The 16662-nt window shown below is 39.3% G+C and overlaps 1 protein-coding gene across 3 annotated transcripts in view; it reads right to left on the bottom strand.

Annotated features, from left to right (window-relative positions):
* Window positions 1-16662, bottom strand: part of RABGAP1 (RAB GTPase activating protein 1) — a 114213-nt gene that overhangs the window by 23871 nt on the left and 73680 nt on the right. For 2 of the 3 annotated variants that reach the window (XM_005299411.5, XM_065572576.1), the window contains 4 exons: window positions 10291-10404; window positions 6213-6287; window positions 3670-3795; window positions 3209-3352 (listed from right to left, as the gene is read on the bottom strand). In XM_005299411.5, coding sequence (XP_005299468.1) covers window positions 3209-3352; window positions 3670-3795; window positions 6213-6287; window positions 10291-10404 — 459 coding nt within the window. Of the gene's footprint in view, window positions 1-3208; window positions 3353-3669; window positions 3796-4286; window positions 4309-6212; window positions 6288-10290; window positions 10405-16662 lie in introns of those variants that run through there. The other variant, XM_042854413.2, reaches the window with a different exon arrangement.

Below are 16662 nucleotides of genomic sequence, written 5' to 3'. Positions count from 1 at the left end.
TTTTATGTAAGAAGAATTAAATCTCTAGCTTGTACAATGGCAAAGACAACCTTCAAACATTCAAAAACCAAATGTAAGTCGATGTGATGGTGCCTTCCTGAGTCTGCAGATAACACTCCAAGGCTATTGTTTGAGGCTAATTCCCATATATAAAGATGACAGCTTAAATAGCAACATAGTCCAGTAGTTCACTGGTGATCATTTTATCAGAAACAACCAGCTAGAGTGCTTATATCCCACAACCCCAAGCCATCTCCTCAACCCTCCTTGGGTGCCAGAAGCCATAACTGCTCTCTACTCAGGTGCCAAAAGCTCCAACTTTCTCCAGGCAACATCTAGAAGGCACAGCACAAAAATCTGCAGCCTCCTGGAAAATTAAAATGTGAAGATAATGTATCGAATTCAATAGTTTTTTGTTTAATTAAGATGAGACTGTGGTGTGACACCAGAGTGCCCAAGAAACCAGGAGACCTTGCAGTGGAATTCAAGTCCAGCTCGAAACCCTGCCTTGAGTATAGGACTGTCTTTATTTTATTTTATTTTAAAGAATGTATTGGGCTACTTGCCACAAATAGGTGCTCTCCAATCAGTACTAGGTACTGTAGCAAATTTTATAGTCTGCTACAACCCAAGTATCAAATGATCAAGATAAAAAGTGTTCAGTATGTATCATCAGCTCTTCTTATCAGCTATCAGTACCACCAGATTTTATTATAGTTGGTTGATTGGATGCTTTCCCTTCTCGTGCCCTCTCTCAAACAGAAATCTTAATCACTCTATGGAGTACAGACAGCAATACACCAAAGTGCTTTTTAGCTCCAGAAGAGATGCTCAGGTTGGAGGACGCAGTTTTTGTCTTCAATGGGAGGTGGTCTAGGAGGGTTCCTATACTAGCTGGGTCTTGCCCTTATTGTTCAAAGAAAAAAACCTTGACTCATATCTCTACACTAGAAATTTCAGAATGGCAAAACTCAGCATTATTCTGATGCATTTTAATTTTTATTTCCTACCTGGTCAATTCAAGGCTGTTTAACATCTCAATATAGTAACCTCCCAAAAGCATCAGATTCAAAGATAGCAATGTAATAGTTCCTTTGGCCAATGTAGTATGTTTGTTTTCTACCTAAACAGGAATTACCCACTCTGTTGATCTGTTTGTAAAACATCTTATTTAGATGCGTAGAAAAAAAACCCTGCTAACATCCTTTAATAAACCCCAAAGGCAAGCTGCCTCTCTCCCCTCCAAAAAAAAATATCAATGAACTTTTAAGGTCAGACACTACAGATGAGGTGGTGTTCTGGATAGTTAATACTTCCTCTATGTCAATACTCCCTTTGCCATAATGAATGGTATACAAAGAAATATAAAGTTCCCTTTTGTTAACACAGCTCATTTAGCTACTTTATCCTAAGGGGCAAGGGACTTTTTTTTTTTCTTAGACCCTTTTCTAATATAGGAAGAAAATTATAATTCCTCAGGTGGGAAAGGAAGGTAAAGATGTGATGACTGAGAAAGTCAGTCCCCGTACACTTCTCTCCCACCCCCGCAAAAATAGCTACAGCATAAAAAAAGATTACAGCTACTGAAGATTGGAAAATGAAAATATCAGTTATGCACAGGGGGCATGCAATATTCTGGCCAACAGTTTAAGCACGTGTGCATGATTTCAATTTGTCCTTCCCACCTCATTATTCAATCCCACATCTTTTATGGATCCTCTCTTATTCCAGATTATATAAAAGGGGGAACTTACTCACAGTTCAATACTAGAGGATCTGACAGCTCTACCTCCCATATTCTAGACTTTTATTGACATTACTGGTTAAGGGCTTGGTTTTCTCTCCATCCCTTATGTCTCTGAGTTTTGACTTTAACAGCAACAAATTAAGACTAAACTTGCTTCTATCACTTCTGTTAGCAGTAGAGCTAGCGCTGTGTTACAGTGGTGCTCTGGATTTCACATCTGATTAACTCTCTTACTTTCAAAAGTCTGGGAAATTCTTGCTATGGAGAAAAAATGACTAGCTCTTGAAGACGGCCCTATTCTAATTATTCGGCTACTCATTAACTGAACTGAAATCGGTTTATTAAAGTAACTGATTAATTATTTAAGTGTCCCTTATATTCAGAAGTAGAATCTACTTCTGCTTTACAGGATATCTTAGCTCAACATGCAGAGACCACTTTTCTGCCATCTGTTGCTTTTTATTACACTAGCATCTAGGCAAAGCAAGCAGCAGGTTCCAGAGAAACATAGCTACATAGGGAGCAAAACACTGACCAGGAGATTTATGAATGCAGCAATCTTTAAACAAAAGAAATAGAGCAGAACTTTACTATTTCACACGAATGACTAGGAGATCCACTGAGAAATCATGCATTTTAGTAGTCAGCAAGTAAGCAAACAAATGATTAAAAAACCCCAAGGGCACTGCATTGCAAAATGTGCTGTATTCATTCATGTTTACAAGGGTAGTTTAGATTTTACTTAAATTACTTCCTAACATACTGCTAACTATACTGTTATAAAAAACAACTAAGTCGTCTTAATACATGATTTCACTACAAAGAATTTTGCTATTAAATATATGCTGAGAAATTGAATGAGACCTCAGTTTCTTTGGAGGGAGAGTTATCAGGCCTATGAGATTACCAAAGTCAGGCTGTAAATGCAGAGTACTCCAGTACTCTAGGGATGCCCTAATATTGTCTATCATTACATGGTATTTACACATAAAAGAGGCAAACAAAAACAAAAAAAAAGTTACTTGTTAGTTCTAAAAAACTAGAAACATAAAATTATTTCCTCCATAATACTGTGTTCTTTTTATATAGGGTTTACAACTGTTAAGAGATTACATGCACAAAATTAACCTCTTTAGCCTGTAACTAATGTATAGAATGACAAAAGACATAATGATGCTCTAAAAAATAGAAGACTTCAATCTAAAACCAAAAAATGCCATCAACTTTAATTCTATGATAGAACATCCAAAAAATGCTGAAAAAACACACATCCATTGCTGCAGAACAGTTTTTATGTAACAGTTTACATTTTTATATGGGAAATTGTACTTCAAGCCTCAGTTGTCCAGCACTCAAAAAACAGACATGAACAAAGAATGCAATCAAGCTAGACTTGATAGGAAGAGTCCATCAGGAGTTGCTGCAGGTACAAAGTTGTATAATTGTATCTGTAATACATACCTCACATAATAGCAAGTCAATAATATGGAAGACCATGTAGAGGGGGAATTTTGCAGTGAATAGGGTTAGAAACCACTGGGAGGCATACATGTGGGCTTCAAGGCTGATGTCCAGAAAGTGGTTGTAGAGGTCAGGAATGCACTCCTTAAAAAAAAAGCACACTCATTAGTTTTGACTTAAAAGCAGCTGTTTATATCATGCTTATAATTCTCAAATCTACAAGAGAATTGTACAGTAGAAGAAATATTTAATGCTATCCTATGGCATTTTACAAGTTGCAACTGGAATAATTATGCTAAAGGAAGTTCTTTTTCTGGAACAATGTTGGTGCACAGCTGTCCTCTATCTCAATCAAGGGTATAAGAAGAATGTGCAAAAACTAAACTATTCACTTGTGATAAAATGCTGCTCTCAAGCAACTAAGTCTGACCTGTTCACCTCAAAGCAATCTGGACACTTACCTGCATGAGGCGCTCCAACTGATAAAACTTGCAGTGCAAATCTTCAAAGTTTTGTTTGAAAAGTTCCCTGAGTCCATAGTCAAACATGATTTTGACCAGAACACTGAACGCCTGCTCTTCAGGCATCTGTCAAAAAGAACAAATCTTGTTGACATATTTATATTATTCTATTTCCTTCCTTCATCTTGCTCTTACCATCAAGATACCAACCGTTTTTCATAATGGATAAGGATAATTGCACACATCATAACAACTGGATTTAGAAACGGTATCTTACACCGGCTAGGTGTGACAAATTCCCTCTTAGTTCCTCAATTTAGAAACACACAATTCAACCTTAAAGATCCCCAAGGGTTCTATTTCATGCAGTAGCTGTCCCAAATCTGGTCAATGACTTCAGAATCAAATTATACTCCTATAGATTGCGAGCCCAACCCGTCCAGTTCCTCAGTGCAGTCAGCTAACACAGTTAAGATATGACCAGTACTTTTACAGTATTACTACAAGATGCTAAACGCACAGTAGCAATTTTTATTTCTACTTTTTAAAAATGCTGTTACTTCATTTGATGGTCTTTTATTCAAACTGATTAAAAAGGGAGAGTCGGTTATTACTACCCAAAGTTCAGATTTGGCAGCTCTCTACACCGTTTTGGGACACTTCGCTCTCCCCCTTCTGCCAGCAGTTGGAGACAGAAACATCATTACTTGTCAGTATTTATACATCCTTCCTTGGCATCACAAAGCAGTTCTGTTCTTTCCACAGCAGTAAAGACTGACTCTTCAGGTCAATTACTTGTTCCTGTAAAGGTCAAAATATCTAACTCAAGTGCTCTATTATTCATCCACAGATGCAGTCAGTGAACTCTGAAAACTTTTCAGAGATGTTCCCATACTGGCAGTGTGGGACTTGCAGAAACTACATTTCCCTTTATTGCTCAGGGACTGCAGGGTGTACGTAGCAGTACCTTTTCCAATAAGACAAGGTAACATGAATTCCATCATAGCCCCTAATAATCACACTCCAAAGACTGCCTTTCAGGAGGCTCAAAAAGTGAGAGAGAAACAAAAACTGAGATTTTTAAGTTGCAGCCTTCAGTTTAACAAAGCTCATTCTAAGAAGAAACAACTAACATTAAAGAATGAGCTCTAAGAAAATGTATGAATGATCTGGTTCTTGTCTCTATGAGTCTCCTTAATCCAATGGGTGCCAAAAAGGTAGGCAGATAGCATTTTGGCAGCTAAAAGAAAGCATATCTGTTAGTGAGCAGAGTTCGGTCCCCTTACTAGCAGCAAGAATAAACCTTTACTGCTGGTTGGGTTCAGAACAGTGCTGAAGAATTAATTTCAGTTTTATTATACAGGTTACAGAGAATCAAAGCATTACAGTTAGATACTATCAGTCCATCTGACTTCTGTTTATAAAGAGTGTAGTTTATAATATGTTTCTGTATCCTCCTAAACGTCACAGAATTAGGGGAAAATATTACTCTGAAAACCATACATACTGTCCGTTGGAGAGAGACGCACAAAAATCTTTATATTTAGTTCTGCATGGTAGCAGCAATCACTCAAAATTGGCTGCGGGGGACAGGGGGAGAATATCACAAAATCCTACAGGGCTTAGGAATTGCAGTTTCAAATATGGACTTATGACAAAAAGCAGAGACACTTCAAAAATATTGATCTAAAAATAGCATGTAGCTGCAGAAATTTTTACATTTTTTCACATAAGATAAGATGTTTCACACAAACATGAGTAAGTCTCAAAACTTTCTACTCAGATGTACTTTAAGTGTAAAACAGATAGCAGCAGCTTTCGTAAGTTCAGACCACTCAATACCTAGATAGATAAGGGATCACTACACTAAGCATAAATTTACCCAATACTAATAATTGAAAAATAATACATTTGAGACTCAATCTATTTTAATTTTGGGTCATTGACTAACATCTAAATCACAAAAAACAAGGCCCAGAATAAACACATAGCAATGTTCAAACCACTAAGAGTTAATAAACTCACACACTACTAACATGCTGCAGAATATGTTCCTGTTTAATCCAAAAGCCATGGCAACCCCGGTTTGACCTTATGATCAATACCAATAAAAGCTCTTCTATAAGCTTACATTGAATCAGAGATGCCCTCCCCCCGCCCATGGGTACCTTTACAAGGAGTTCATAGGTGGCCTAAACCCTAAAGTCATTTCTATCCAGACAGCCTACTTAGCATAAACAAAGCAAGAGAGTCTGATCTGAGCTTAAGACAGCTTGCGGTGGAAAGGAAGCTAGAACCAGAAGCAAAATGAAGTGAACACTGACCACGAACTCATTATCGATGCTGCAGTGAACTTTAAATGGAACATGCTTCTCTTTCCCCCAAAGTCATAATTATGGACAAACAAGCACTTGAGTAAATAAGCAGGGGACTTGCTATGGCACGAATATGAGTGAATTTGAAATGAGTTCTTCTGGATAAATTGGAGCATTGTTTTGTCTGGGGCTTACAATAAATGGGAGTGTGTGTGGGGGGGGACTTACATGCAGAAGCAGCACAGCGGCAAGAAATGACTGGCCTTGGCAATAGCCAATCTCTTCATCATAGACGGAATAGGCCTGAAAAGAGAATCAATAGTTTAAGACGTGCACTCTCCAGAGAGCAGAACTGCATGAGGAAAAAGTTAAGTACTGAAGTGTATACCTTCAGTCATGACTGGCCTGTGATTCCAGGATATGGTTTAGCTGCTATGTTACTGCACAATGATTAATCCAAAGAAAAAACTGTTGTCTGGAGAGCAATTGTTGATGGCCAGCAGAGACCTGGTTGGCCGCAAGGTGCTGGACCATTTTCAGCTGCTAACTCACTCTGAGGGCTTCTTAAAGTACATTAAACCACTTTCCTAAGATTACTTTTACAGAGCAACAATTGCTGTAGTTGCAATCAGGATGTCAGGAGCTTATGAATCACATGAACACAAGTGAGGAAGGAGTAAGACTACCTCTCTATTAAAAGGCAGCCTGTACTATGAAAAAGTTTGAAAACCTTTGGATTAGCCTAACATTTCTTCAGTAGCCTCAGGGAGTACACACAAAAAATGACCCATTAATTTTCATTATGGGCCCTATGCAAGAAAAAATGGCAAGCAAGCAACTGTGATTTCATATTGTATAGGAATGCCATGGAAACATTCTGTATGCAGTGTAGTTGTAGCCATATCAGTCCCAGGATATTAGAGACATGGTGGGTGAGGCAATATCTTTTATTGGACCAACTTCTGTTGGCGAGAGAGACAAGCTTTCAAGCCATACACAGCTCATCTTCAAGTCATTTTAAAATTTGAACATTTTAGTCTGTATCAAATCTCAAATGCGTAGAATACCCTCTACCATTAGTGTGCTGGAGACAATGCAAACTTATCATTAGATAGCAATTCTAAAATATTTTAGATCAACACAGTATGTAGTGCCATCCCACCTTTGGATCCAGTAACATGATCATCTCAAATGGGGATGTGTGAAGTAGTGGCTTTTATGGACAAATCAAGGCCCTGTTTGGGGATTCTCCTCTTTAAATTATTCTCAAACTGCCACAGGTCTTTAAGAAAAGTAAGGCAAGGAAGAAAGATATCTAACTGTGCAAGTGAACTTTATAGAATAGATTTACCCTCCATTTCCTAAGTGCAACATGTTGGCACATGATGTTCCTCAAGGTTACAGAGTTCTTCCCTTGGCTACAAATACATGGCTCCAACTGACTGCAGTGGGAATAGGGTGCATACATATGTAGACAGTATTTGGCCTTGTAATTATAGCATGCACCAATTTTGTTGGCTGACAACCCACTCATGGAGAAGTCTCATATACTTTAAGATCAGAAGGGATTATCATGATCATCTAGTCCCCACTTATCTCTTCTTATGCCCCATGCCAGCCTCTAGATAGTCCTGATTCCAGTCAAATTTGGACCCAAATACATTTTCATATCCTTTAGCCCAGGGATTGACTTTCATTTGCCAATCAAGAATCATTAAATATTTTCCCCACTTAACCTTTAGTTCATTATTTGATGGGTCTATGGTATAAAAATAACTATCTGTTGGGGAGGGGTCCTTTTACAATCCTGTTTTGCCTTTGTTGCAGCATAAGATGATTACGCTCTAAAATGACAGCATTACAATGGCAGGAACTCCTCTTGCACATGATACCAGGTCAACATCCTAGGCAGTCACATATAGAAAGGAGTTGCCAACAGACAAGGGCACATCTGAAACCCCAACTGAAAAAGGAGAGCTGCTGAAACATCTGCCGATATTCTGTACACAATCCAGCTGAACCTTACGTGGATAAAATTAATGTCATAAAACAGACTTGCTGCTAAGAAGAGAGATACTGAAAGGTACAAGACTAAAGAGAGTTTGGGTGAGGATCATTTTGAGCACCTTAGTCTGCTTCCAAAATAAAGATCAAACGGAAAACGATCACCACCAAGGAACAGGAGAACAATTTCACAATGAATCTGAAGTCATGGAAAGGGTGCAATGGGTATCAGTCCAGTTCCTATGCTAGCCTAAGAGTGATCTCACCGGTATGTTACTGTTGCAAAATATACTGGATAAACCATCAAGATCAAACAGAAGTAACCAAAGAATTATGTTTCCAAAGCATTTTTACAGCAAAATTTGAGATTTTGAGGTGTTATTTCAAATTACTGGGTTTATGCAGGGTATCGTGGTACAGAAAAATCTTTTAACTGGTTACCAAGTGTTTGATTTTAGTATTACTGTAATTATATGCAAGAAATTACTGTAATTATACGCAATAAATGCACAAGCATTTCCTTCTGCCCAGGACAGTCCCCTGTGCAAAGCTCATCATCTTTAAATTATATCCTAAATGAAAAACTATGTGCCAGAAATTTAAGCTTCAAAATGAAGAAATGTCTCCTGAGGGATAGACCACATGAAGAATTTCTAAATGCAGAATCAGAGTGCTGAAAGCTTGAGATACTCTGGTCAAACAAGGTAATTGGATCAAACAGAAAACAGTCATTTTTACCTGATCATTAAAATGCAGAAGATAATTAGCACTTAAATGTGTGCTTGCTGGTTTATAATGCTAATGAGAGATGCATAATTATTTTCAGCTTTACAGATACCTAGATCTTCTGCAAGATCTTTGCTCTCTATTAGACTACGGTAGCTCTTATGAAAATTCCACAAGATCATCTGTTGTATTCTGAGGACATATTCTAAAGAAACACTTTAATTTAGCATTGTTTAGGGTTGTATCTCAATCTGTAGATGTGATGGACAGAAATGAGGCCATCCCCATTTGTACAGTGTTCTGATATCAATAGAAATAAAATATCAAAACTGTGCAGAAATATTTGCATAATTGAACAGATCAAGGATTTCTAAAGGTTTTGTGAGGAATAAAAACTAGGTGTCCCTCTAAAAACGGTGAGCTCTTTATGCTTCACACTTTGCTGCACCTTCCTCTGTTTAGTGGGCTGCCCAGTGATCCTATAAAAACCTAGTGTCTAATAGCACTGGCCACAGACAGGCACACGCAGGTCAAGCTTCCCACCGTGCAGCTCTAGCCCCACACAATACCCCTGATCAGCAGCCTCCCTACTATTCCAGAGCTAGGCCCCTCTAGACTATTCTGCTGAGGCACTTAACCTTCACCTGCAGCTCCAACCCCTTCTTTTATATTCCTTCCTTCCTTCAGCAGAGACTACAGGTTCTAACAACTCAACTGCACTTTGGTTTAGTTTTTCTGTATCCCACTGAAACGAAAACGCCAAACATTTTAGCACAGGACAGACAGACAGACAAGATGAAAAAGGTTCCAACCCAGTGAGCTCATTTATGAGATTCTTGGTCGTCGTTTCTCTCTGAAGTGTGGGCACCTGGCCACATAAAGCATCATGTCTCTCAGCAGGAGCAGAGCGAGACACTACACAGAAATAAAGGGACAATCGATCTCTCGGCTTAGTTTGCTCGTGTTGTGGTGCCTCCACTTCAGTTTCAAAACTAGCTGTGAGAAATTTGTAGAAAGTTGAACCAATGAAGAAATTGCCATTTATTTCTACTTGCGTAATTCCCTATCAACATTGTTTTCAATGACAACATGATTCACAGGGGCGGATCTAAATCAGACATGGAGACCTCTCCTTTGAAGAGGACAATACAACAAGATCTGCACTAGGTTCACTCCTGCATAATTAGAGAGAGAGAGAGAGAGAGAGAGAGGAGTGAGACTGTGTGTGTGACATATGCTTTCCCCACATGACCCATCCAACATGCCCTGGGTTTTAAGTTTCTGTCCCCGTTCAGTCCTGGCCTCACTGCTGAGATGGCCATCAAGGATGCTAATACCAGCAGCATATGAGGGTGGTTGTAGTGTTGTGGACCCCAGTCCACTAGGAACTGGATTAAACTGAAGTTATTTTGTATGGGCCAAAACAACCTTTGCACTCTGGCAACTTTTCAATTCAACTGAGCTTACAGAAAAAATAAGCAAAGGGGAAACATGACCAATTGAAATCCAACATAACTGTTGTAAACATAAAAACTGTATGTTGACCAAGAACACCACACACGAGGTTATAAAATACCTTGCATATTTTGTACAAGGAGTCCTGGCCATCTCCCCCGGTATCCTTAAAGTAATCATGAGCTGGGAACGTGCGATTGATGTCCCGAGTGATTGCGCTGTCCTGGGGAGACTCCTGTTAAAACAAGAACATGAGAGAAAAATCTGTATGTTAAAAGGGATGCAGTTTAAAAATCAGCATAAATTACAATGTGCTGGAATGAATGGCTGATAGACCATCAGTGTATGCTGTGCACTTCACTCAATACAGACTAGGGTAGACAGCCTGCAGCCCAACCACCTCAGGTCACAATCTGGTAACCTAAGCAGGTCTGGGCATGGTCAGCACTTAGCTAGGAGATTGCCAAAGAAAATACCATCAAGTGCTACAGGATGTGGTAGTGAGTCAGTAGACCAAAAAAAAAAAATCTATCCTTTCAATCTGTACGGAACCCAACTGCCACTACACAAATTCTACTTCCTCTTAGGTAAACTGAGGGTGCCAGTCAAACCATCTTTGGTCATTGTAGTCTGCCACACTAAAATTCACCCCCAGTTTAGACTGGAGAAGTCATTTTTCACTCCCCTCCCCCCCCAAATGCCAAGACACAATAAGGGTGAAAATAGACAGGAAATGGGATCCAAGCCTGAGCAGGACATGACTTCACAAAAAAGAAAAGCCATACTCTACTGGCTGCATACAAGAGGCATCACATCATGGCTCAGGGAGGTGGCAGTACTGTGCGTATATGGCTCTGGTGCAACCACCTTTAGAACACTGTGTGCAGAAGGAGATAGAGCGAGGCTACAAACAGCAGGAGTAGCTGGAAGTGAAGAAATCCAGTCTGAGAAAGGAACTGATCCTACTTGAGAACAAAACCACCCTGGAAAAGGAGGTGTCTGAGATCGAGAAGATGGAGGTGGCAGAGGCTCTTTCCAAGATCTGTGTTTGCACCAAGAATAGCATTAAAGGCTCTTGGGGTAGGGAAAGAAGGGCCAGGTAGTACAATGGGGTCAGGAAGGGCTGTTGAACTTGCTGATATCAGTGTCACAGGGTGACACTTGCCTTGTAAGAGGAACCGGGGCCAGTGCACCTGCATCCCATTAACTGACCCAGATTAGGCTTCAAAAGAGGGCACCTGAGGGGATGGGAGGCAGGAGGCCCAGTGAGTCAGAGGTTGGAGGCTGCAGGAAGCAGTCAGAGCCTAAAATGTAAAGGGTGAGCTGAGGAGCTGTTTTAAGTTTGGACCAAAAAAATTAATAAAAAAATCTGCCTGAGAGACTGTCGGTGCGCCAGCAAATCATCAGGAAGTGGGGGAGAAGCCATGCAATAGACACCAATATGACTTGGAAGGCCAATTAGCTAGTGCTTTGTGGATGGACTAAACAGTAAAAACAACGAGAAGTCCTTGTGGCACCTTAGCGACTAACAAATGTATTTGGGCATAAGCTTTCATGGGATATAACCAACTTCATCAGATGTGAAGTGGGTTATATCCCACGAAAGCTTTTGCCCAAATACAAGTCTAAGGTGCCACAAAGACTCCTCATTGTTTTTAATTGATACAGACTAACATGGCTACCCCTCTGAAACCTGTAAACAGTAGTAGTACCCAGAAGCTGAATGCTTTCTCTCAGCAGAGCCATGTGAACCTACACTGCTATTAGACGATGAGAATCTCACTTGAGCTCGCTTCAAAATGCTTTACATTGCATAATAAGCAAACAGCAGTTTTATTCCCTCTTCTGAATCTGTACTTGTGACTCTCTCACTGATTTGTGATTGTTTCCTAAAGGGAATTCCAAAATCTTTGTTCAATCTGAACTTTGGTTTAAAAGTAGGAAGATTGCTAATTCTGCCCAGCTTGTCTCTTTCTGAGTAGATATGCTGTATTTTGTGAGTTTCTCTTGCTGATATTATTAATTCAATCAGATAAAGGATCAACATCTTTTAAATATGTACCATTTATTTAAAATACAACAGCTTACATAAGTAGTCAAATTTGTTCACCCTCATTCTTGTATACTACTTTATTGCTCTGTAATCCCATTGAAAAAAGAAGGATGTCATGAAGTCCACTGAGCTCAGTGCAGCACATAGTAGTAAAGATCAGCAGTGCAATTGTTAAAGGACGTTAGCTATAGACCAGTGGTTCTCAAACTTTTGTACTGGTGACACCTTTCACATAGCAAGCCTCTGAGTGCAACCCCCCTTATCAATTAAACACTTTTAAAATATATTTAACCTCATTATAAATGCTGGAGGCAAAGCAGGGTTTGGGGTGGAGGCTGACAGCTCCCCATGTAATAACCTCATGACCCGCAGTTTGAGAACCCCAGATATAGACAAAAGGACCAACAGGTTCATTCAGTCTCACATGATAATTAGCATGTCATAAGCCTGTAGATACCCTCTCCAAAATAGAAACAAGTGTGCTAAAAATGTCACAGTAAGAGTCTGAATTGCAATCAGAGGCAAGGGGTTAGGCTAATGGTGCCATATGTAAGTCTCCTCCAGAGGAGAGCACATTCTCCATACCCAGGTTTTTATATGGGCTCTCATCACATGGTATCTTAGCACCTGTTGGGGGTAGTCATGTCCTAGCATTTATTTAGCTGAATACCATGACGAGTATCACCACCAAAATGCATGAGAATAAACATATGTTCTTATGCTTGGTTGATTTCCATTTGACTATATAAATGGTCTCATTTCAGTACTGGAACAAGGGCCTTCCTAGGCGGCTAATGAGATCAGATTTCCTCACTGGTAGATGACCATCTGAAAAGAATGACCATCTGAATTCATTAGGCTGTCTATACTACTGAAAGCATCACCTGCTCCCTTCATCAGGTGCTACTGTGTCAATGACTGAGGAGCAATTAAAAGATTATGTCCCCTTTACATCTAAGTTATGGAAGTTTGCTACACGTAAAAGGCTGCAGCATGAGGGCAAGATGTAGTGTGGAACCACAAGGGAAGAGAGCTTGTTTCCAAACAGGATATGTTTAAAATAAATCACCTTTGTTTGCTAGAGAGAAAAAAAACAAACAAAAAAAACCCCAACAACAGGAGGCTCTTCTAAACATGTGAAATCTCAAGCACTCTACAAAAGTGACAACGCTTCTACATTAGGCCGTGCGGCCAGCCCTGCCTAGAATACATTAATGTATACTTTCACTTGATCTTTTGCTCAGGAAAAAACCCTTGATAACAAATGGGGACCAAAATTCTCATTCCATATTTAATCCTCGCTTGTAATTTTAATCCAAGTTGAACAGGGAGGGGAGGCATAGCTCAGTGGTTTGAGCGTTGGCCTGCTAAACCCAGGGTTGTGAGTTCAATCCTTGAGGGGGCCACGTGGGGATCTGGGGCAAAATCAGTACTTGGTCCTGCTAGTGAAGGCAGGGGGCTGGACTCGATGACTTGTCAAGGTCCCTTCCAGTTCTAGGAGATGGGATATCTCCATTAATTATTATTTATTATTATAACACTCTTCTCTGTGGCTTGTCACAACCATTTCATTATAAAGGCAATTAAATTATTAGTAGTATCAAGTTATTGGATTGTCTTGCAAATGATCTGTGTACCATACATCGCTGCAGTTCTGTAACAATTTAATGTGTTTAAAAAGTCTAGCACATCATTAGGAAAATAGAAGCAATCATAATGCAACACTAAAGAATTTTAGCATACGAATAAGCTTTTTAAGTTAATGAAGGCAACTAAGGAGGGTATTTATTGCCTTTAATTAGTAGATGAGGTAACCAGAGAAATGTATTGTTTAAGGACCCAATCATGCAAACATTTAAGCACATGAGTAACTTTATTAATGCAAGTAATCCCATTGACTTGACTCATGTGCTTACCTGTTTGCATCACTGAGATATAATAGAGTGGCCTGCTTTTTAAGGGAAAAAAAGAAATTACATTAAAAAATGATCTATTCTGGTATGAAAGAGGTCACAGAGGTCCTAAGTACCAAGTATTAAGTACCTTGTCCTGTTGCAGAGACAGAGCAGTGGGTAGTGAAAGTAAGGCTGAATTCAAAAGGAACAAATCTCCCATTTAAGCCACATATTAAATCATAATTGCAAAGGCATCTATTTAGAAATGATCATAAATACATCTTTCAGGCAATCATTTCTACCCGTCAAAAAAAGTGGGATTGGAGTAGGTCTCTCCCTGGCTTTGCGTGACTTCATCCCTCAGCTCCTTATGTTTTGGTGCAATTCTTCAAGTATCACTAAAGCGGATTCCTGCTGCTAGAACAGATTTGGGAGAGAAAAATATACGGAAGTGATAAAGCTTTAAAAATGTTTTTCAAAACACAGCTTTGAAAACTAACCATTAGTACAAACTGTTGCAACTCTAGCATTGTATAACCTTTCCTTTACTACTATTTTTATACCTTGCTGTGAGAATTGGCTCACTGGGCAATTTCTCATGCTTTCAGGGGACTGGGAACTGAAGGAAGCCCTTCTGAGTACACACCCTTCACAAACCGGGATTGAAAAAATAGAAAGCTAAGAATGACAGGAAGAAAAAGAAAGTAATAGAGTGGAAAACTGCCATGAGAACTGGAGCAAGTATTGTAAAGATTAGAATTCCCATAACAGCTCATTGCACTGACTAACAAGGAGGAAAGTTTGGAAGCTGGAACAAATCAGTCTCTTTTTTAAACAGTTTTTTAGAATTTTTTCCCCCTGAACGGATAGTGAAATACCACAAGTACAGATGATTTGTCAGTTTAAAAAAAACTGAAATAAACAATGAAAACCAGTTTTCAAGCTAGTAAATACAAAATTATCTATTGCAGATAAATATAACACGCTGGCTTCAGCATTAACTGGACTGTACATAAATGGCTTACACCCTTGTGCCACGTTTCCCCCCAAACATAGCATATCTGCCAAAAATGTTTATCGGGTTGGGCATGTCCTGCATTTGCACAGCCATCTTTGTGCAGTTACAGTCCTGACCAGTGTTCCAGAGATTGAGGAAGGTGCAACCTGAAACACTTTTGCTACAATGCAGGACTTCAGGCTGCCACGCAGAGAACGCAGGACACTGACAAGTGGTCTTTCTCCCCATGTTTCTGATCTTCTTGCAGAGTTCAGTAGGCCCAATTTATCCCTCCCAACCTTGACACAGGACTTAAGGAACATAAGGGGAGAGAGGCAGAGAATTAATGCAAGGAGAAGGAAGGTGATGCCAAAGGATGAAATGGGCACCCCTTACAAGGGTAGAGAAAGTCAGGGAGAAGGTGGCCAGTAGGACTTGAAAGAAGCCTGCAGCCAAGCCCAGAACCCAGGGAGCCACTGTGCACCACTCCAAGAAGGCAATTACAGGTACAAAGGTGGGAGGGAAAGCTGCAAAAGGCCCTTTAAGGGAAAAGGGGATCTTTGGGTGTCATGGAAGTGCTATGTCCAGACAAGCACCAAAATTCTGGAGACTTCTCTAAACTCTAAACATTTTGAGGTTCTCTCAGGACTGCTCCAAAGGCATTTGAAAGACATAACAAATTTTTTTTTTTTTTTTTAGGCAAGGCAGTCATTAAGAGTCACATTAAAAATAAACTTCATCAGAATGTGCACACAGCCCTCTGGTGGCCCCCTAGGCCTCCAACTTATTTGGAAAAATATCCATCCCTGGAGAACTTTATGAGGCAGATTTGGAGGAAAAAAAAACCCAATTAAAAAAAAACAAACAAACAACAAAACAAAACAAAAAACCAAGAACAACTTTTGACATCACAAGAAGGTTGAAGGAGAAACAAAGGTAGGTACAAAATAAACAATAAATAGCATCCAGAAGCATATAGGCTTTAAAAATGACAACGCATTCCTTTTAACAGACTGATGAGACCCAAACAATGCAAACATTTTTCAGTTGCTAGTAAAAAAACGTATACATGACAGTTTTCAGACTACAAGAATGCAAACTACAGAGCGCTTTTTTTGTTTTTGTTTGGCTTTTAACTTTGTTTCAGACCCTGAAAGCTCATTCACTTGTAAATTATCTTACACCAGGGATTCAACTTGCTAAAATAATCTGAAAGCTTTACCAAAGCAACACACTTCAGGGGCTAAAGCACAAAAAGCTCATAAATGCCAAATGAGGTAAGAATAGGGTAATTAAAATAATGAGACATGTAATCTACATTAATATTTGCACATTTTAAAATGTACTTTTTATATCTGTAATTCCAGATACTATGTTTAAGATTATTTTTCTTAGAGTTTAATAAAAAGCTGTCTCTATGGCTAGTATTAAAATGCTAGAGGAGTCTGCAGCCTACTTGCACATCATTGGCTGCTCTTTCTGCTACCTGGTGAAAATTTTTATTTAAATTATTTTTGTCCTGGGAACTGCTTTTTGGAAAAGGTCTGA

The sequence above is a fragment of the Chrysemys picta genome, chromosome 18 (genome assembly GCF_011386835.1).
Source record: "Chrysemys picta bellii isolate R12L10 chromosome 18, ASM1138683v2, whole genome shotgun sequence".
In the NCBI taxonomy this organism is placed as follows: domain Eukaryota; kingdom Metazoa; phylum Chordata; order Testudines; family Emydidae; genus Chrysemys; species Chrysemys picta.
The sequence above is the reverse complement of the archived record's forward strand: the minus strand, read 5'-3'. Positions and strand labels throughout refer to the sequence as shown.